Here is a 21,822-nt window from a genome sequence, read left to right on the forward strand (position 1 = left end):
CGTCCCGCAAGCGGGACAACTTCCGGTGATACTGGAGGGCGAACAATTCAAATAAATAATCATAAAAATTATGGATATGAAACATTTAGGTACATACAAGTGTCATATCGGTTGAAAGCTTAAATTCTTGTTAATCTAACCGCACTGTCCGATTTACAGTAGCTAATACAGCGAAAACATGCCATGCGATTGTTTGAGGACGTGCCCCACAAAATATTTTTCCACTGACACAGGTTTCATAAATAGCGACTAAATATTCACTTTTTTTAAATCTTCCTCTGATTTGTCATCTAAAGGGTCCCAGCTATAACATGTAGTGTCGTTTTGTTAGATAAAATCCTTCTTTATATCCCAAAAGTCAGTTTAGTTGATGCCATGAGTAATTCACTCGTTCAACATGCAGAGAATCGATTCTGAAAATCTACCCCTAAACTGTTTCAACAAGCCAAAATACATTTCTATTCACTCCTCAGATACCCTAAATGTAATCAAACAATAATATTTCTTATGGAAAGTAGTATGTTACATAGGAAATCGATTTTGGGCAGGTGCGTCCTGTCTTCATGGTGCACGCAAACACGAATATCCAAGACTGTAATTCTACTTAAACTGTTATTTATTTTTCGTTTTTTTACGTTACAAGCCTGAAACCTTGAACATAGACCGCTGACACCCAATTGAAGTATTGAAGTATGACCTTATACTTGCCATTTTAAGAGGATGGTCCATAAAATAAAATAAATCTGGTTGGTTTTTCTTTGGATTTTCTCCTACCATATGTATTGTTATATTCTCCTACATTATTTTAACATTTCTACAAACTTCAAAAAGTGTTCTCTTTCCAATGGTACCAATTACTTGCATATCCTGGCTTCAGGGCCTGAGCAACAGGCAGTTTACTTTGGGCTCATCATTCAGGCAGAAAATTAGGGAAAAAAAGGGGCCTAGCCCTATTTATTAAAACGACTGTTCCACAGGTGCATGTTCATTAATTGTTTATGGTTCATTTAACAAGCATGGGAAATCTTTGAAAGACAGGGTCCTGAGAAAGGGACATTTCTTTTTTTGCTGAGTAGGCAGACCAGTCAAAAGTTTGGACACCTACTCATTCAAGGGTTTTTCTTAATTTTTACATTGTAGAATATTAGTGAAGACATGAAAACTATGAAATAACACATATGGAATCATGTAATAACCAAGTGTTACATCAAAATATATTTGAGATTTGATGATTTTCAAAGTAGTAACCCTTTGCCTTGATGACAGCTTTACACACTCTTGGCATTCTCTCAACAGTCCTGAAGGAGTTCCCACATATGCTGAGCGCTTGTTGGCTGCTTTTCCTTCACTGCGGTCCAACTCATCCCAAATTGGGTTGAGGTTGGGCGATTGTGGAGGCCAGGTCATCTGATGCAGCACTCCATCACTCTCCTTCTTGGTCAAATAGCCCTTACACAGCCAGGAAGTGTGTTGGGTCATTGTCCTGTTGAAAAACAAATGATAGCGCAAACCAGATGGGATGGCGTATAGCTGCAGAATGCTGTGGTAGCCATGCTGGTTAAATGTGCCTTGAATTTTAAATACGGTAGAAACTACCCATGCAGGGATCATCCGTTCACCTACTCTGCATCTCATGAGTAGCATGAGTTGGAACCACAAAAAGGACACATTTCCACTGGTCTAATGTCCATTGCTCGTGTTTCTTGGCACAAGCAAGTCTCTTCTTCTTTGCAGCAATTCGACCATGAAGGCCTGATTCACGCAGTCTTCTCTGAACAGTTGATGATGATGTGTCTGTTACTTGCACTTATTTGGGCTGCAATTTCTGAGGCTTGTAACTAATGAACATATCCTCTTCCATTCCTGTGGCAGTCCTCATGAGAGCCAGTTTCATCATAGCGCCCGATGGTTTTTGCAACTGCACTTGAAGAAATGTTCAAAGTTCTTGAAATTTTCTGCATTGACTGACCTTCGTGTCTTAACGTAATGACGGACTGTCATTTCTCTTTGTTATTTGAGCTGTTCTTGCCATAATATGGACTTGGTCTTATAACAAATAGGGCTATCTTCTGCATACCACCCCTACCTTGTCACAACACAACTGATTGTCTCTAACACATTAAAGAAAGAAATTCCACAAATGAACTTAACAAGGCACACCTGTTAATTGAAATGCATTCCAGGTGACTACCTCATGAAGCTGGTTGAGAGAATGCCAAGAGTGTGCAAAGCGGTCATCGAGGCAAAGGGTGGCTATTTTGAAGAATCTCAAATATATTTTGATTTGCCTGACACTTTTTTGGTTACTACATGATTCCACGTGTTATTTTATAGTTGATGTCTTTACTATTATTCTACAATGTAGAAAATAGTAAAAATAAAGAAAAACTCTGGAATAAGTAGGTGTGTCCAAACTTTTGACTGGTACTGAATGCATGTGTGTATGCATGCATGCATGCATGCATGTAAATAATGGGATATGAAATGCATTCAAAAGCACATAAAGAAATGTCAGTCAGTACCTGTTGTACCAGTTGAAGAGCAGCCAGTTGACTCCCTCTAGCTGGTATTCTCGAAGTACGTTCCCACTCTTGTACTCTCTGAATTCCTCCAGCTTCTTCCATGCAGCCGCTTGGGGTCGGGGCTAATGAGATGAGTGAATGGTTTAGGAATGATGACATAGGAGACTAGAGCAGTGGCACTCACATGGAACGTGGCAAACACACACAACCAGTGAATACCCACACACAGCATCTGACACTCACCGTTCTCTTGAGCTGAGGTTGGCGGTCCTGGATCTTCCTAAACTCCACCACCTTGTCCTCATCCACGTCCTCCCTCAGCTCCCAGGTGGCGTCTTCATAGGGCAGAGAGCACCACTTCACCAAGTAATACACCACCGGCTGAGGAGACACAATACACTTTTAGATACATTTATTTTATTTTACCTTTATTTAACCAGGCAAGTCAGTTAAGAACAAATTCTTATTTTCAATGACGGCCTAGGAACAGTGGGTTAACTGCCTGTTCAGGGGCAGAACGACAGATTTGTACCTTGTCAGCTTGGGGGGTTTGAACTTGCAACCTTCCGGTTACTAGTCCAACGCTCTAACCACTAGGCTACCCTGCCACCCCAACCCAGAAATAATCCCGAGATCAATTCGTGGTTTAAATTCATGGTGACAGATTTCAAGATTTGTCCTTGAGAAATCAGAATTTAGTCCGGCAGGAGTGCTGCATCCTCACAGATTTCAGAGGCATGGTGTGGGACTTCTCTCACCTCTCCATTGTCCTTGTCCACACTGTTGGATTCATCCAGGATCCGGTCCACCTCCACATAGTCTGGGTTGAAGGGCTCCTCCTCCTGGGGACAGGGGCACAGAAAGGAGAAGAAACAAAAGAGACACCGACTATGATCCCTGTAGTTCATCTCTATACACATTCCCATCTACTTGTCAAATCGGAGGGCTACCACTTTTCTGTGAAAGAGGCCATAGCATTCCCTTACCTCCTGTAAGAGGAGTCTCATCTGTGCGTGTTTGATCTTGAATCTCTTCAGCTTCTGGTGGATCCTCTTGTCTCTCTCCAGCTGCTCCAGAGTGGCCCACTCACAGTGCATATAGGAGCTGAGTGCGGGAACAGGAGGGTTGAGGGGTAAGCTATGGATACTCCAAACAATTTAATGGATCCCACACCAGTATTTTGGTCAATAGACCGTAATAAGGGATTAGCACACCAAAGTGTAATGAACATAAGGAAAGAGAGTGACACTTACTAGTTCTTATATTTGACAAAGAATTCCTCAGCATTTATATAATGTCCTGGAGACACCTTTAAAATAGGGAGAGAGGAACAAAGATACATAATGATTTGCAACTTCTTAAAATCAGCAAAGTCGATAAATACTAACAATTAAAAGAATAAATAAATAGCACAGCAAGCACACTCACCTCCTTCTTAGTTAGCCTCATGGACAAGACTTTGTCGACAATTGCTGCATCTTCCTCGTTGGGGTTTTCCTGTGACACATATACATGTGTGTTATACAGCTGTCATTTGCATGTGATAAAGAAAACAAAACAGAACAGCCCAAACTTGATTAGATCTCCCACTCACCACAAAGAACTGCATGCTGGAAAGGCCATCCCCGTCCAACTGCAGCTCCTGTTTGAGCTGCTCTCCCATCAGCTGCCCCGCGGCCCCTCCGGTAATGGACGCCACCGCTGCCGTCGTGGTTACGTCCACATCCTCCTCCGGCTCATCCTCGTCGTCAGTGATTTTGATGTCCAAGTCCTCCGTGTACTTCTTCCTCTTCACCTGACGGTTAGAGCGCCTCTTCTGGTGGGGGGGGGGGGGGGGGGGGATGACATGCAAACAAGTAAGACATCAGTCAGGAAGTCTAGGACAAACAGCCAGTACAACACTGAACGTATTATGTTCATAAAATGTCAAATCAGGGATGTGCGTTTATTGAAGTGGCATTTACGAAGTGGTGATAGATTTAGAGATCATACTATACTGTAGTTTAGTGTAGCGTCATGCATGTGTGGGGGGGGAAAAGTGGTTGTGTTGTGTGTAGGTGTGTGTCAGTAGGAGGGATGTGTCTCACTGCTAACATGTCCTCCTCCAGGGCCTTAGAGGGAGAGGCAGGGCTCAAGTCCCCATCAGAGTGGTCTGAGGATGCATTCCTCTTCCTCTTCTTACCCCCCACTAGAGTGATCGTACTGGGGCGAGAGAGAGAGAGGATGAGAAAGATGATCAGTTTCGAAAAATAGATAGAACGCTCAAAGTTAGATGACAAAACTGCTCCTAACAAACTCACTTGATCTTTGCCTTGCTTTTGTTTTTGCTGCCGCTGGTTCCAGCCACCCCTACAGGTGTCCCTACAGCAGCTCCACCTGCTGCCTTGGCCTTGCCTTTCTTCTCAGCACAAGCCATGCCCTTCCCCCCCGCCCCTGGTGGGCTTTTCTTCTTACTCCCGCCTCCTCCCCCCTTCTTCTTGGCTCCAGGTGTGCCAGTGGTCGTTGCAGCAGCCCCTTTGTCAGCAGCCTTCTGTCCCGGAGGCAGTTCGTCCTGGTTGAGGACTCGTGGAATGTTCCTCTCTCCCCGGGCCTTTGCTCTGGCAATGGCCTCGGCCACAATGCGGTTGGCCTTCTCCTGCTTGCCCAGGGTCTCCACACGCCGTACAGGCTCCTGGGCCTTGGCTAGCCGTATCCCTGTTGATGCCATGGTGGTGGTGGTGGAAGGGGCAGAGCCAGCAGCCGAGGTGTTGATGACCTTCACTACGGAGACGGTACCGCCTGCTGTGGAGGTGGAGCTCATCTGGGGAAAGAGATGGACGAGTTAAGAGTGAGAAAAAAAAAGAATAAAAAAAACACTGACTAGTGAGATGTGCAATTCAGGACTACATATATTGAGACATGAGGCATGTGTGTGTGTACCTGTGGTTGCAGCAGCAGTTTGAGGGGCATGGCCAGTCTCTGTCCACCTTGCCCCTGGGAGATCTGAACCACCTGTGGGCTGCTACCTTGCCCTCCAGACACCAGCTGAAACTGCAGGACAGAGACAGTTCAAGTTACAGATCAAAGTCTTCATAGAACAGGTCAGTAGTTCTGATTAGTTAAATGAGGATAATTTTGTAATGACTAATTCAGGCCACTCCTCCTTACCTTGGGTCCCCCCTGTTGGTTGGGTTGCTGCTGCACTTGCAGCTGGATGGTAAGTACTTTAGGCTGCGCCCCCGTCTGCCCTGCCCTGGCCTGGGTGAGAGCAGCCAGCTGACCCCCTTGGAGGACCAGCTTCCCTGGGAGGTTACCCAACACCAGCCTCTGCTGCTGGCCCTGCTGCAGCTGACCCGACCCACCCACCGTCACAGCACCCCCCTGGGTCGTGCCACCATGGGGCTGCTGCAGCACCAGGGTAATCCTCTTAGCTTCACCCTGAGGTGAGAGCAATTATCAATTAGAAATGAGAAGATGTTGATTAAATTACAAATTTACAATCTTGAGACCTGAGGTGGAGACCAGGTCACTGTATTCCTGACGAGAGGTCGACCGATTAATTGGAATGGCCGATTAATTAGGGCCGATTTCAAGTTTTCATAAGAATCGGATATCGGTATTTTTGGACACAGATTTGGCCCATGAAAAAATATATATATATACAAAATATATAAAAATATATACAGCTCAGGGGATTCAATCTTGCAACCTTACAGTTAACTAGTCCAACGCTCTAACCACCTGCCTCTCATTGCACTCCACGAGGAGCCTGCCTGTTACACAAATGCAGTAGAAGCCAAGGTAAGTTGCTGGCTAGCATTAAACTTATCTTATAAAAAAACAATCAATCATAATCACTAGTTAACTACACATGGTTGATGATATTACTAGTTTATCTAGCGTGTCCTGCGTTGCATATAATCAATGCGGTGCATATCGTTGCTCCAATGTGTACCTAACCATAAACATCAATGCCTTTCTTAAAATCAATACACAGAAGTATATATTTTTAAACCTGCTTATTTAGCTAAAAGAAATCCAGGTTAGCAGGCAATATTAACCAGGTGAAATTGTCACTTCTCTTGCATTCATTGCACGCAGAGTCAGTGTATATGCAACAGTTTGGGCCGCCTAATTTGCCAGAATTGTACGTAATTATGACATAACATTGAAGGTTGTGCAATGTAACAGGAATATTTAGACTTATGGATGCCACCTGTTAGATAAAATACAGAACGGTTCCGCATTTCACTGAAAGAATAAACGTCTTGTTTTCGAGATGATAGTTTCCAGATTCGGCCATATTAATGACCTAAGGCTCGTATTTCTGTGTGTTATCATGTTATAACTAAGTCTATGATTTGATAGAGCAGACTGACTGCTCATTCAAACAGCACTTTTGTGGTTCTGCCAGCAGCTGTTTATGACTTCATGCCTATCAACTCCCGATATTAGGCTGGTGTAACCGATGTGAAATGGCTAGCTAGTTAGCAGGGTGCACGCTAATAGCGTTTCAATCGTCAGTCGCTCTGAGACTTGGAGTAGTTGTTTCCCTTGCTCTGCATGGGTAACGCTGCTTCGAGGGTGGCTGTTGTCGTTGTGTTCCTGGTTCGAGCCCAGGTAGGAGCGAGGAGAGGGACGGGAGCTATACTGTTACACTGGCAATACTAAAGTGCCTGTAAGAACACCCAATAGTCAAAGGTTAATGAAATGCAAATGGTAGAGAGAAATAGTCCTATAATTCCTATAATAACTACAACCTAAAACTTCTTACCTGGGAATATTGAAGACTCATGTTAAAAGGAACCACCAGCTTTCATATGTTCTCATGTTCTGAGCAAGGAACTTAAATGTTAGCTTTCTTACATGGCACATATTGCACTTTTACTTTCTTCTCCCACACTTTGTTTTTGCATTATTTAAACCAAATTGAACATGTTTCATTATTTACTTGAGGCTAAATTGATTTTATTGATGTATTATATTAAGTTAAAATAAGTGTTCATTCAGTATTGTCGTAATTGTCATTATTACAAATAAAAAATGTAAACAAAAATCAACCGATTAATCAGTATCGGCTTTTTTTGGTCCTCCGATAATCGGTATCGGCGTTGAAAAATCATAATCGGCCGACCTCTATTCCTGACTACTCAAAACATAGCATTTGATCATTCTGATGGTAAAGTCAAAGGGCAGTCTTACCTGCTGTGGTACTGTAGTGAGGGTAACCCCTTGTGGTCGTACTGAAGTGGTGCCTGTAGCAGTGGCGGTAACCTGTGTTTGCATGGTAGACTGCAGCTGCACCTGTGTCTGGGGTTGTAGCTGGATTTGCTGCGATTGGGCAAGCTGGGCCTGCGGTATTTGCATCTGGACAGTTTGCGTCTGGCCCTGGGGCATGGAGATCAACTGCACCTGTTTCAGGGGTCCGTTGGGCGACTGAACTAGCCTCTGTATCCCAGTCCCCACCTTCACCGGTCCCTGCCCAGGAGACGCTTGGTTCAGGACCGTTCCCCCAGACAGTATCTGCATGCCAGGCCTAAGTTGGGTTCCAGACAGTACCCTGGCAAAGGTGACCTTCCCCGCTTGAGAGCCTGTCCCAGGAACAGTCTGCAGCACCTGTGCATGCCCCCCAGGTCCTTTCAGGATGACGATCTTGGAGCCTCCCTGCCCCCCGGCCTGCTGGGTGATGGCAGCTAGCTGCTGAGGAGTAAGCTGCTGTGCGATCTGTGTGAGCTGCTGTGTGGTGAATTGTTGTGTTGTGATCTGTTGTGTGGTGCCAGCAGAGCTATTGACAGTCAGAGGTGAGCCCAGCAGGACTGTGGCAGCCCGACTAGTGTTACTGGCTACAGAGAGTGTTGTCTGAGGTACTGTTGAAGCGATTGAAACAGTCTGAGGGAGGGCAAATGGGACGGAGGCCTGCTGCTGCACAGGGACTGGGTCTGGGATTATTGGAGCTGCGACTGGTGTGCAGAGAGCTGGGGTGGGTTCATAGGGGGGGTCAATCTGCCCCAGAGCCAGCTTCAGAGCCTCCTCCACAGGGTCTGAGGAACCCTGGGTGAAGGCATCGCCTGGCAGAGCATCCATGTTGAACAGCGGCGTATCATCAAAGAGGTCCATGATGGGGTCTGCCATGTTGCCCAGTCCACAGAAGATATAGAGAACAAAACAGCCTTGCTCTCAGTCAGAAAAGACAGGGAATCCAGAAAACTGCCCAGAATGTGCACTTAAAAAACTATTGGAAAAACAAAAAATATTTTAAAATTAATCCAAGATCATCAATATTATTCTGAGTACACATATCAATAACATATAATTCACTTACTAAAATTGTTTTCAGTCCAGTGCAGAGAATTGACTTGGCCTTCGTCTGTGTATCCTCCAATGACAAATATTGGAGTGGTGGTGTAGATGGTGGGGAAAATGAGCTAGATACAAGAGAAAGACACTCAGGGAAGAGGAGAGTCCCCCTGTTTCTCCACTTCTTCCTCACCCCTTTCCTCTTCCTTGTTTTCAGTGCCTATTTCTCTCCTCTGCGCTGTGTGTAATGATGGGATGGATGCCCATCTGCGAGATCATTTGCTGATGTCTCTTTGCTGAAGCAGAAAAGGAGAAGATAAAGACTTAGCTTAACCAGGAAAAAGTGGTTAAGCTAAAACTGCTCTCTTGGTGAGGTGAAATGGTCTGAATTGTCATGTGGTAGCTAGCTAGTAACGTTAGCTAGCTAGTTAGTTGGTTAACTAGTTAGCCATCTAGCTACCTATAACAACAAACACTTGTGGCTTCTGTTTTTTCTTGAATCAAACATGCCTTCATTATTATCATAGACCATTTTAAAAGCAGTATTTGTATGGAAATTAATAGTTTAAATGGCAAGTGGGAGAAACCCATCTGTCTATACATGATCAGGCGTTTCTGACAGTGTTGTTCTCGGCAAAACGGTTACAGAGATAACGTTAGCATTGAATGGCTATTGGCATTGCATAACCCACATAAGGCGGTTTTGGGATTAAAATCTATTTCAAAAGGTATATAAATAACTACTGCAATATGTCAGTCAATAACTAACATCTTCATAATTTACTGCATACCATCCACTATTTCAATCTCATCAACAAACCGGACCAAACCAAAGCAACGTGCCACAATAACCATACAAGCCTGTCTACGATCAGACACGGGTAAGGCCGCAATGGCATTTGGGATGGACTTCGTGTTATTCATTTAAAAAAAATACCGCCTAATAACAATCCACTGCCTCGACTCTCTCAGTTATCATTTCGGGGTGCTACATTTACCTTTGCATCGACACACATGGCTTTCTCCGTCTCACAACACTGTACGATTACAGGAAACGGCCAGGAAAGAGCAGGAACTAACGTTCTTGCCAGCGAAAATGGTGAAAGTGTACCCCTCGAATACCATCCGCTTGACTATCATTGGTCTGAATGTACACTAGTCGGCAGCCTTCCTACAAGGCATTGGCTAAAATGGATTGTCCATCATCCAATGAACAAAATCCTGGGCGGAAGACAGTAATGGACGTAGTTAGGTTGAGAAAACAATAAATGCGGCCTAGTTGGGACAATTTGGCTCAGCAGTCCTACACGTTGGATTTTGCTGTCAAACCAGCAGCTGAGTTTACTGCATGTTAAACTTGAGTACGATTTTAAGATATGTCGTATATTCCATAAATAATTTCTCTATCTATGGTATTTTTTTGCAAACCATCAAACAATGTGCCCTCATAGTCTTACATTTTCAGACTCAGACATTTCACTCACACATTGTTGAACCCATATTTAAAAGTGTAGCTATGCCCAGACCAGAGATGCTATACTTATTTTAAAAAACGTTTCATTTTATTTTCATAGGCATTTTTACAGGCTAATTCAAAACTGAAATGCACCATGGCTTATGGGGCTCCCGAGTGGCGCAGCAGTCTAAGGTACTGCATCTCGGTGCTAGAGGTGACACTACAGACCCTGGTTTGATCCCGGGCTGTATCACAACCGGCCGTGATTGGGAGTCCCATAGGGCGGTGCGTAATTGGCCCAGCGTCGTCCAGGCTAGGATTTGGTCGAGGTAGGCCGTCATTGTAAAATAAGAATTTGTTCTTAACTTGCCTAGTTAAATAAAGATAAAATATATATGTTTATCATGGATACAGTGTGTTTTAATAACATTGTATCATCTTCATCTCTATAAGGTACCTTCATCCTATCATATCTTTGATTAGCACTGGATTCACTAACAAAATCACTGGCAGCATAGGAGTAAATGACACCTCACAATTACCTTTCAAATGCCATGTTGTCCAGTAACTGCCTCCTGAGGAGATGATGTCGATACCAGAAAGACTCAGGCCTTCGTCTCACTTTAGCCCAATTAGAAGAGTTTGTGTATGGCGCTCTCTTTTTAACTTTACACTGGGTATTGCCGTGTGTGTTTATTTTTAGGGTACACACAAACTGAACTGGCACACTACCTACTAAAAGAGGCCTCCTACTTTAAAGATAGTTGGACAACAAAGTAAATATAATCACACACACACACACACACACACACAAACTAGATTTAACAACTCAACATTGCCGCCTAGAGGTGATTGTGTGGGTGAACTGTGAGTGTGAGCCTGTCCCTCTGTTTTGGAGGTCTCCAATGTCATGTACTGTACAGTAGGAACACACAAAATCCGTTACTGGATACACATTACTTGACTTCTTTTAAAATAAAAACTTGAACCTCATGTTTAATAAAAGCACAAAGAAGCATATTTAGAATTATTTTAACCTGTTCCATTTTTATTTACGTTAGACTCATTTTCTATGTAATCACGTGTAAAAGGTAGGCTAGCAGCATTATGTAAAAAAAAAAAGTAGACATTTGCATTTAACTAGTACATAACTCAATATTTTGAATAAGTATATATTTAAGCAATGCCCGAGGGGGTGTAGTATTTGGCCAATATACCACAGCTAAGGGCTGTTTTTATGCAAGATGCAACGCAGAGTGCCTGAATACAGACATATACGACAAACGCCGAGGCGCCTTATTGCTATTATAAACTGGTTACCAACGTAACTAGAAGAGTAAAAAGTAATCTTTTGTCATACCCGTGGTATAATATATTTATAAACTGGGTGATTTGAGTCCTGATTATAAACTGTGTGGTTAGAGCCTTGAATGCTAGGCTACCCTGGGGTGGCAGGGTAGCCACCCCAGGGTAGCTACCCAGAATCTGTCGTTCTGCCCCTGAACAGGCAGTTAACCCACTGTTCCTAGGCCGTCATAAATAAAGCTTTAAAAGACATGGTATATCAGAATGTATAACACAGGTATTTTTACTGTTCTTACTACATTGGTAACCAGTCTAAAATAGCAATAAGGCACCTCAGGGTTTGTGGTATATGGCCTCTGACCATTACATCACCGGGCCAAGCTTCCTGCCATCCAGGACCTCTATACCAGGCGGTGTCATAGGAAAGCCCTAAAAAAAGACTCTAGCCACCCGAGTAATAGACTGTTCTCTCTGCTACCGCACGGCAAGCGGTACTGGAGCGCCAAGTCTAGGTCCAAAAGGCTTCTCAACAGCTTCTACCCCCAAGCCATAAGACTCCTGAACATCTAATCAAATGGCATTGTTGGTTAAGGGCTTGTAAGTAAGCATTTCAATGTAAGGTCGACCTGTTGTATTCGGCGCATGTGACAAATACCATTTATTTGGTAACCAGCTTATAATAGCAATAAGGCTCCACTCGGGGGTTTGTGGTATATGGTCAATATACCACGGCTAAGGGTTGTACGCAGGCACTCTGTGTTGCGTCGTGCCCTAAGAACAGCCCTTAGCTGTGGTATATTGGCCATAAACCGCACCCCCCCAGGCCTTATTGCTTAAATTTAGTCATGCCGACTAACATAAATATATGTTTTAACTTCTGCACACACAGACTTTGATGACTTTTAAACAACATGTTCAATGTGAGCTTAACAAACACAACAAAGAATACACCCCTGATACCAGTGGAGGCTGGTGGGAGGAGCTATAGGAGGACGGGCCGGGCTCATTGTAATGGCTGGAATTAAATAGATGGAGCCGGAGTCAAACGTTGTTTGCGCATGTTTGATGCGTTTGATATGGTTCCATTCAAGCCATTACAATGAGCCCGTCCTCCTATAGCCCCCCCCCCCCCCCCCCCCATCCTCCTTTGCCTGATACATGATCTGTGAAAAAAATCCCTTTACATTTTTACTCAGGGAATATTTTGTCCAGAGTGCATATTTTGCTGTTGTACCGCAAAAGGAGAACTTGCTCAAACTGATCATCAGTCAAACCATTCCTTTTAGGGGTGAGAATGTTCCCGTTATGACTGAAGAGGCGCTCCACAAGAACACTTGAGGGTAGGATGGCATTGAATTTGAGGAACAGCTTTCTCACTCTCTGGAAGTATTTCAGGCAACTGAGACTTTTGCTGGTTCCCTCGAGGTACCTCCGGACTTCCTCTTCTGTGTCACTGTTGCCAGTCCCAGGCCCGAAACTAAAGAATTCGTCTTCTGACTGCACGTTGTCGCTGCTGATTGGCGCACCACCAGTCGGCTCCAATCGGGTTGCCTCAGCCACCAGCATCAAATGCATGTCTTCTCTCTCAGCTTCTGGTAGCCACCACAAACGGAATTGTGGTGTGGTTGCTGTCGCCATTTTTGCATCCAGACTGGCAAAGAGCTGTTTGAAACGGGAATCTATTGCGTCTAGAACAGGGTTGATGGCCTCCAAGAGATAGAGCGCAAGAGTTTTCTTCTCACATAGCTTTTTCTTCAATGTGAGTACCGTAGGTATGACCAGTCCAAGAAAACATTTTTGCTCTCCTTGGAAGAGTTCCAGTGCAAAAGCAAGTGGCTTGAAGACATTTATGTATTCTTTTAAAAATGCTATCTCATAAGATAGCAGTCTTGGGACCCCAAAGCTGTCGCAAACATCCATTAGTTTTGTTTCAGGGAGAGAGACCATCTTTTCCACTGCAGAGTATTCAGAAATCCAGCGACTCACACAAGGAGCAGTCAACTTCATTTTCTCTATGTCCTCCACTGCTGCTATAGCCAATGGGGATTGGTGGACGCTGTTCCATATGCCAAAACATTTGGCCATTGCGCTGCAGTACACTTGGGCAGTTTCTCCCCGTGATAGAACTTGCACTAGATCGTGGGAGGCAATCAGATTCAATGCGTGCGATGCACATCTCTGGTGCGGCAGCAGAAAGAGGTGCATGGCCTCATCTGCTCCATCAAGTATGGTGCCCACGTCCTGAAATTCAACAATGTCATCTTCATAGTTTTCATTGTCCCCCTTTGAAAACTCTTTGAAGACTTTGACAAAGTTGCTGCCATTATCAGTGACTGTAGCCTGAAGTTTGTTTTCAATATTGTAAGCCAAATGAATCTCGTGTATTTTGGCTGCAACTGTTTCAAATGTGTGTGCGCCCCGTATTCTGGCACAGGCAAGTGCAGCAGACTTCCTCTCCAGCTCATTCTTCTCAATCCAATGACATGTCATCCCAATGTAGCTTCTGTTGTGAGCTGACCAGATATCAGCTGTAGTGCACACAGATTGTACACTGTCCAGCTTTTCCTTTAGTTCCTCCTTCATTTTGGAGTATGCCATCATTATTCCATTGATAAAAGTATTTCGGGTCATGGACATCTTCCCTCCACTTAAGCCCTCAATCAACTTCCTGAAAGCAGGCTGTTCCAAGACAGACAGCGACTGGACATTTTCCACCATAAAGTTGAAGACCAGGGTGTTCACTTTTGGCTGTGACGTCATTTGATTGACAAGGTTTTCCAGCTTGGATTTCTTGTAGCGTGGCTCCTTAGGAGACTTAGGTCCATCCATCTCACCTTTAGGCGACTTCAGATACATCATTGCATGCTTTCTCTGAAATAAAATCAAAAAGAAAATGTATTAATACACCTTCATTTACAGTATATCAGAACATCCCTGTTGTATTTTTTAACAGACAGGTAAATCCCCAAAGCATTTACCCAACCTATTTATTATCATATGTAGCAGAGCCAGATACTGTCGCATAATCTTTTGAATGTGCTTCAAGATTATATCATCAAATTGAATTTAAAGCGGCAATCAGCAGTTGAAACTACAACAAAGCAAACTCCCCACCCGTTTCGGTAAAAAGCTGAGAGACAGGGCTGGAGAAATGTAACCACTCTCAAATTCATAGACAGAGCTATGAATGTGAGGACTGGTCATCCATTGTAGTTAAGGCTATGTAGTGTTTGTTTACATTTAATTTGATTACAAACATTGGTGTAAAACAAGCTTATATTTCAGCTTCTGAAGGAGTATGACATTTGAACTAAGCTCATGAGGCATTTATAAGTTATATTCTTCAAGAACCAAGAATCTATATCATTAATTTCACAAATCTAAAAAATGATGTGGCAACTGCTCGTTTAAGATATATTTGTGGATTAATTTACTTCAAATCAAATCAAATTTTATTTGTCACATACACATGGTTAGCAGATGTTAATGCGAGTGTAGCGAAATGCTTGTGCTTCTAGTTCCAACAATGCAGTAATAACCAACGAGTAATCTAACTAACAATTCCAAAACTACTACCTTATACACACAAGTGTAAAGGGATAAAGAATATGTACATAAAGATAAATGAATGAGTGAAGGTACAGAACGGCATAGGCAAGATGCAGTAGATGGTATCAAGTACAGTATATACATATGAGATGAGTATGTAAACAAAGTGGCATAGTTTAAAGTGGCTAGTGATACATGTATTACATAAAGATGCAGTAGATGATATAAAGTACAGTATATACGTAGACATATGAGATGAATAATGTAGGGTATGTAAACATTATATTAAGTAGCATTGTTTAAAGTGGCTAGTGATATACTAGTGATATAATTCCCATTATTAAAGTGGCTGGAGTTGAGTGTGTTGGCAGCAGCCACTCAATGTTAGTGGTGGCTGTTTAACAGTCTGATGGCCTTGAGATAGAAGCTGTTTTTCAGTCTCTCGGTCCCAGCTTTGATGCACCTGTACTGACCTCGCCTTCTGGATGATAGCGGGGTGAACAGGCAGTGGCTTGGGTGGTTGTTGTCCTTGATGATCTTTATGGCCTTCCTGTGACATCGGGTGGTGTAGGTGTCCTGGAGGGCAGGTAGTTTGCCCCTGGTGATGCGTTGTGCAGACCTCACTACCCTCTGGAGAGCCTTACGGTTGTGGGCGGAGCAGTTGCCGTACCAGGCGGTGATACAGCCCGACAGGATGCTCTCGATTGTGCATCTGTAGAAGTTTGTGAGTGCTTTTGGTGACAAGCCGAATTTCTTCAGCCTCCTGAGGTTGAAGAGGCGCTGCTGCGCCTTCTCCACGATGCTGTCTGTGTCGTGACACCACACTCCGAGGGCCCTCACCTCCTCCCTGTAGGCCGTCTCGTCGTTGTTGGTAATCAAGCCTACCACTGTTGTGTCGTCCGCAAACTTGATGATTGAGTTGGAGGCGTGCGTGGCCACGCAGTCGTGGGTGAATAGGGAGTACAGGAGAGGGCTCAGAACGCACCCTTGTGGGGCCCCAGTGTTGAGGATCAGCGGGGTGGAGATGTTGTTACCTACCCTCACCACCTGGGGGCGGCCCGTCAGGAAGTCCAGTACCCAGTTGCACAGATCAGGGTCGAGACCCAGGGTAGGGTGGAGGTGATATGGTCCTTGACTAGTCTCTCAAAGCACTTCATGATAACGGAAGTCGTTTAGCTCAATTACCTTAGCTTTCTTGGGAACAGGAACAATGGTGGCCCTCTTGAAGCATGTGGGAACAGCAGACTGGGATAGGGATTGATTGAATATGTCCGTAAACACACCAGCCAGCTGGTCTGCGCATGCTCTGAGGGCGCGGCTGGGGATGCCGTCTGGGCCTGCCGTCTGGGCCTGCAGCCTTGCGAGGGTTAACACGTTTAAATGTTTTACTCACCTCGGCTGCAGTGAAGGAGAGTCCGCATGTTTTGGTTGCGGGCCGTGTCAGTGGCACTGTATTGTCCTCGTGGCACGCCTCCAACTCAATCATCAAGTTTGCGGACGACACAACAGTGGTAGGCTTGATTACCAACAACGACGAGACGGCCTACAGGGAGGAGGTGAGGGCCCTCGGAGTGTGGTGTCAGGAAAATAACCTCACACTCAACGTCAACAAAACTAAGGAGATGATTGTGGACTTCAGGAAACAGCAGAGGGAACACCCCCTCCACATCGATGGAACAGTAGTGGAGAGGGTAGCAAGTTTTAAGTTCCTCGGCATACACATCACAGACAAACTGAATTGGTCCACTCACACAGACAGCATTGTGAAGAAGGCGCAGCAGCGCCTCTTCAACCTCAGGAGGCTGAAGAAATTCGGCTTGTCACCAAAAGCACTCACAAACTTCTACAGATGCACAATCGAGAGCATCCTGGCGGGCTGTATCACCGCCTGGTACGGCAACTGCTCCGCCCTCAACCGTAAGGCTCTCCAGAGGGTAGTGAGGTCTGCACAACGCATCACCGGGGGCAAACTACCTGCCCTCCAGGACACCTACACCACCCGATGTCACAGGAAGGCCATAAAGATTAAAAGCAGTGGTTCGCGCTTTCAGTTTCACGCGAATGCTGCCATCAATCCACGGTTTCTGGTTAGGGAATGTTTTAATCGTTGCTATGGGAACGACATCTTCAACGCACGTTCTAATGAACAAGCTAAGCGTCAATATAGAGACAAAGTAGAATCGCAATTCAACGGCTCAGACACAAGAGGTATGTGGCAGGGTCTACAGTCAATCACAGATTACAAAAAGAAAACCAGCCCAGTCACGGACCAGGATTTTTTTGCCCGCTTTGAGGACAATACAGTGCCACTGACACGGCCCGCAACCAAAACATGCGGACTCTCCTTCACTGCAGCCGAGGTGAGTAAAACATTTAAACGTGTTAACCCTCGCAAGGCTGCAGGCCCAGACGGCAGGCCCAGACGGCATCCCCAGCCGCGCCCTCAGAGCATGCGCAGACCAGCTGGCTGGTGTGTTTACGGACATATTCAATCAATCCCTATCCCAGTCTGCTGTTCCCACATGCTTCAAGAGGGCCACCATTGTTCCTGTTCCCAAGAAAGCTAAGGTAATTGAGCTAAACGACTTCCGTTATCATGAAGTGCTTTGAGAGACTAGTCAAGGACCATATCACCTCCACCCTACCCTGGGTCTCGACCCTGATCTGTGCAACTGGGTACTGGACTTCCTGACGGGCCGCCCCCAGGTGGTGAGGGTAGGTAACAACATCTCCACCCCGCTGATCCTCAACACTGGGGCCCCACAAGGGTGCGTTCTGAGCCCTCTCCTGTACTCCCTATTCACCCACGACTGCGTGGCCACGCACGCCTCCAACTCAATCATCAAGTTTGCGGACGACACAACAGTGGTAGGCTTGATTACCAACAACGACGAGACGGCCTACAGGGAGGAGGTGAGGGCCCTCGGAGTGTGGTGTCAGGACACAGACAGCATCGTGGAGAAGGCGCAGCAGCGCCTCTTCAACCTCAGGAGGCTGAAGAAATTCGGCTTGTCACCAAAAGCACTCACAAACTTCTACAGATGCACAATCGAGAGCATCCTGTCGGGCTGTATCACCGCCTGGTACGGCAACTGCTCCGCCCACAACCGTAAGGCTCTCCAGAGGGTAGTGAGGTCTGCACAACACATCACCAGGGGCAAACTACCTGCCCTCCAGGACACCTACACCACCCGATGTCACAGGAAGGCCATAAAGATCATCAAGGACAACAACCACCCAAGCCACTGCCTGTTCACCCCGCTATCATCCAGAAGGCGAGGTCAGTACAGGTGCATCAAAGCTGGGACCGAGAGACTGAAAAACAGCTTCTATCTCAAGGCCATCAGACTGTTAAACAGCCACCACTAACATTGAGTGGCTGCTGCCAACACACTGACACTGACTCAACTCCAGCCACTTTAATAATGGGAATTGATGGGAAATTATGTAAATATATCACTAGCCACTTTAAACAATGCTACCTTATATAATGTTACTTACCCTACATTATTCATCTCATATGCATACGTATATACTGTACTCTATATCATCGACTGTATCCTTATGTAATACATGTATCACTAGCCACTTTAACTATGCCACTTTGTTTACATACTCATCTCATATGTATATACTGTACTCGATACCATCTACTGTATCTTGCCTATGCTGCTCTGTACCATCACTCATTCATATATCCTTATGTACATATTCTTTATCCCCTTACACTGTGTACAAGACAGTAGTTTTGGAATTGTTAGTTAGATTACTTGTTGGTTATTACTGCATTGTCGGAACTAGAAGCACAAGCATTTCGCTACACTCGCATTAACATCTGCTAACCATGTGTATGTGACAAATAAAATTTGATTTGATTTGATTTGATTGCCTTGCGGAGGGAATAGCTACACTGTTTGTATTCGGTCATGTTTCCGGTCACCTTGCCCTGATTGTACCTTTTATGGAGATCATTTTTATGAAGAAAATTTTCGTAATTTGTTGGCACATGAAGCCCATTCAAAAAACTACAAGGCTGAGAGGGCAATTACACTGACCACCAGTAGTTGTACCCCATATGTCCATGATATACATTTCATTAAGGGTGCACCCCCCCTTTTCGAGTAGGTGAAAATTACCATGCATTGCAATGTTTGAATATAATGTATATTAAAATGTTAGAATTTCATTTCCAAGTGACTTTTTTTGCCTGATTGTGTGATTGGTCCATGCTATACATTATCCTTGGGACTCCATTGACGTTGAACTGTAAAATGGTTATGGCAAGGTCTAGTGTGGTAAGAATATGGTGACGCATGAGGGAACCAATGAATTGTCCGTATAGGCTCGATGAAATGTACCGGCACCCAATCAAAACACAGTAAGACCGTCATTATTTTATTGTGAAAGAACGTTAGTAGCTAGGCCGGAGGTGGTTTATAAAGTTGGTACATGTTTTACATCCGACCTGCTTTTTTAACCCACCATAGAACATGTTCATTGAAAGCATTCAACTCACCTCTAAATGTTTCTTCAGATTTGATGTCGAGTTCTTGGAGGTAGACAATATGCGGATTTTGGGTTTGCATAGAACACACTGGACGGTCATATTTTTTTCTCTTAATTCCTTGAAAATGAAATGTTGTCTATATTGCCAGACATGGAAAGATGTGGCATGAGCACCGGTATCCATTTTTAAGAAATTATCCGCGCAATGTGTCGTATTTAGTACGAGACTGCAAGCGTTTAAACAGGGGTGTATTCATTTCGGCAATTCTGCTGCAAAACTTTTCGTCTGTTACAACAGAAACAGTTTACTCCAAACTGATTTTTTTTTTTTTACGAAAACGAGACTTTCTATTGGACAGATTCAGGTAGGCCCTTCCCCGTTTGTTCCGCTTGCTCTGTTTGCACCTGATGTAGTCTAGTCTGGTGCTGTTAAATTATTTTAAACTGTAAACAGTTTCCGTTACAAGACGTAATGAATACACCCCGGTCAAAACGCACTGCAATGGCCTGATTACGTAACGACGTAATCTGGATTACTTGTAATGCGTTACTACGATTGGTTGCTTTTTAACCAAGTAACCCAGCCCCCTGTGTGTTTGTGGACATGTTCCAGGTTGTCTTTATTGCAGTCGGTATGATCACATCTCAGGAGATATTGATGTGGCTCCTTTATTATTCCCCCAATAGAGTGTGTCCCTAATTATATTTTAAAAGGAACTGAATGGCAATCATTTGACCAAATGTCACCATATAAAGATGATATTTTGATCTTGAGGCATATATCATAGAGATTTGGTTTAGTTTCATTGAAACTTTTTTTTAAGTAACTGAAGAGCATTATTTTTTTTATTTGTCACATGCGCCAAATACAACTTGTGTACAGTTGTGGCCAAAAGTTTTGAGAATGACACAAATATACATTTTCACAAAGTCTGCTGCCACAGTTTGTATGATGGCAATTTGCATATACTTCAGAATGTTATGAAGAGTGGTCAGATGAATTGCAATTAATTGCAAAGTCCCTCTTTGCCATGCAAATGAACTGAATCCCCAAAAACATTTCCACTGAACCTGCCACAAAAGGACCAGCTGACACCATGTCAGTGATTCTCTAGTTAACAGAGGTGTGTGTGTTGATGAGGACAAGGCTGGAGATCATTCTGTCATGCTGATTGAGTTCGAATAACAGACTGGAACCTTCAAAAGGAGGGTGGTGCTTGGAATTATTGTTCTTCCTCTGTCAACCATGGTTACCTGCAAGGAAGCATGTGCCGTCATCATTGCTTTGCGCAAAAAGGGCTTCACTGGCAAGGATATTGTTGCCAGTAAGATTGCACCTAAATCAACCATTTATCGGATCATCAAGAACTTCAAGGAGAGCGGTTCAATTGTTGTGAAGAAGGCTTCAGGGCACCCAAAAAAGTCCAGAAAGCGCCAGGACCGTCTCCTAAAGTTGATTCAGCTGCAGGATCGGGGCACCACTAGTACAGAGCTTGCTCAGGAATGGCAGCAGGCAAGTGTGAGTGCATTGCACGCACAGTGAGGCGAAGACTTTTGGAGGATGGCCTGGTGCCAAGAAGGGCAGCAAAGAAGCCACTTCTCTCCAGGAAAAACATCAGGGACAGACTGATATTCTGCAAAAGGTACAGGATTTGGATTGCTGAGGACTTGGGTAAAGACATTTTCTCTGATCAATCCCCTTTCCGATTGTTTGGGGCATCCGGAAAAAAGCTTGTCCGGAGAAGACAAGGTGAGCACTACCATCAGTCCTGTGTCATGCCAACAATATAGCATCCTGAGACCATTCATGTGTGCGGTTGCTTCTCAGCCAAGGGAGTGGGCTCACTCACAATTTTGCCTAAGAACACAGTCATGAATAAACAATGGTACCAACACATCCTCCCAACCAGCAAACAAATTCTCCCAACCATCCAGAAGCAGTTTGGTGACGAACAATGCCTTTTCCAGCATGATGGAGCACCTTGATATAAGGCAAAAGTGATAACTAAGTGGCTCAGGGAACAAAACATCAATATTTTGGGTCCATGGCCAGGAAACTCCCCAGACCTTAATCCCATTGAGAACTTGTGGTCAATCATCAAGAGGCGGGTGGACAAACAAAAACCCTCAAATTCTGACCAAATCCAAGCATTGATTATGCAAGAATGGGCTGCCATCAGTCAGGGTGTGGCTCAGAAGTTAATTGAC

General features: G+C 44.4%; 1 protein-coding gene across 1 annotated transcript in view; it reads right to left on the reverse strand.

Annotated features, from left to right (window-relative positions):
- The window catches only part of LOC139376254 (chromodomain-helicase-DNA-binding protein 8-like), a 29,123-nt gene extending 19,232 nt beyond the window's left edge, over positions 1-9,891 (reverse strand). Inside the window, exons 1-14 of the mRNA XM_071118596.1 lie at positions 9,797-9,891; positions 8,824-9,094; positions 7,704-8,733; positions 5,670-5,939; positions 5,442-5,552; positions 4,823-5,322; positions 4,610-4,724; positions 4,117-4,338; positions 3,951-4,019; positions 3,776-3,831; positions 3,509-3,626; positions 3,281-3,364; positions 2,766-2,903; positions 2,523-2,644 (exon numbers count right to left, since the gene is read on the reverse strand). Of these exons, the coding sequence (XP_070974697.1) occupies positions 2,523-2,644; positions 2,766-2,903; positions 3,281-3,364; positions 3,509-3,626; positions 3,776-3,831; positions 3,951-4,019; positions 4,117-4,338; positions 4,610-4,724; positions 4,823-5,322; positions 5,442-5,552; positions 5,670-5,939; positions 7,704-8,633 (2,735 nt within the window). The 5' untranslated portion in view covers positions 8,634-8,733; positions 8,824-9,094; positions 9,797-9,891. The remainder of the gene's footprint in view (positions 1-2,522; positions 2,645-2,765; positions 2,904-3,280; positions 3,365-3,508; positions 3,627-3,775; positions 3,832-3,950; positions 4,020-4,116; positions 4,339-4,609; positions 4,725-4,822; positions 5,323-5,441; positions 5,553-5,669; positions 5,940-7,703; positions 8,734-8,823; positions 9,095-9,796) is intronic.
- Between the last annotated feature and the right edge of the window lie 11,931 nt (positions 9,892-21,822).

The sequence above is a fragment of the Oncorhynchus clarkii genome, chromosome 20 (assembly GCF_045791955.1).
Source record: "Oncorhynchus clarkii lewisi isolate Uvic-CL-2024 chromosome 20, UVic_Ocla_1.0, whole genome shotgun sequence".
In the NCBI taxonomy this organism is placed as follows: domain Eukaryota; kingdom Metazoa; phylum Chordata; class Actinopteri; order Salmoniformes; family Salmonidae; genus Oncorhynchus; species Oncorhynchus clarkii.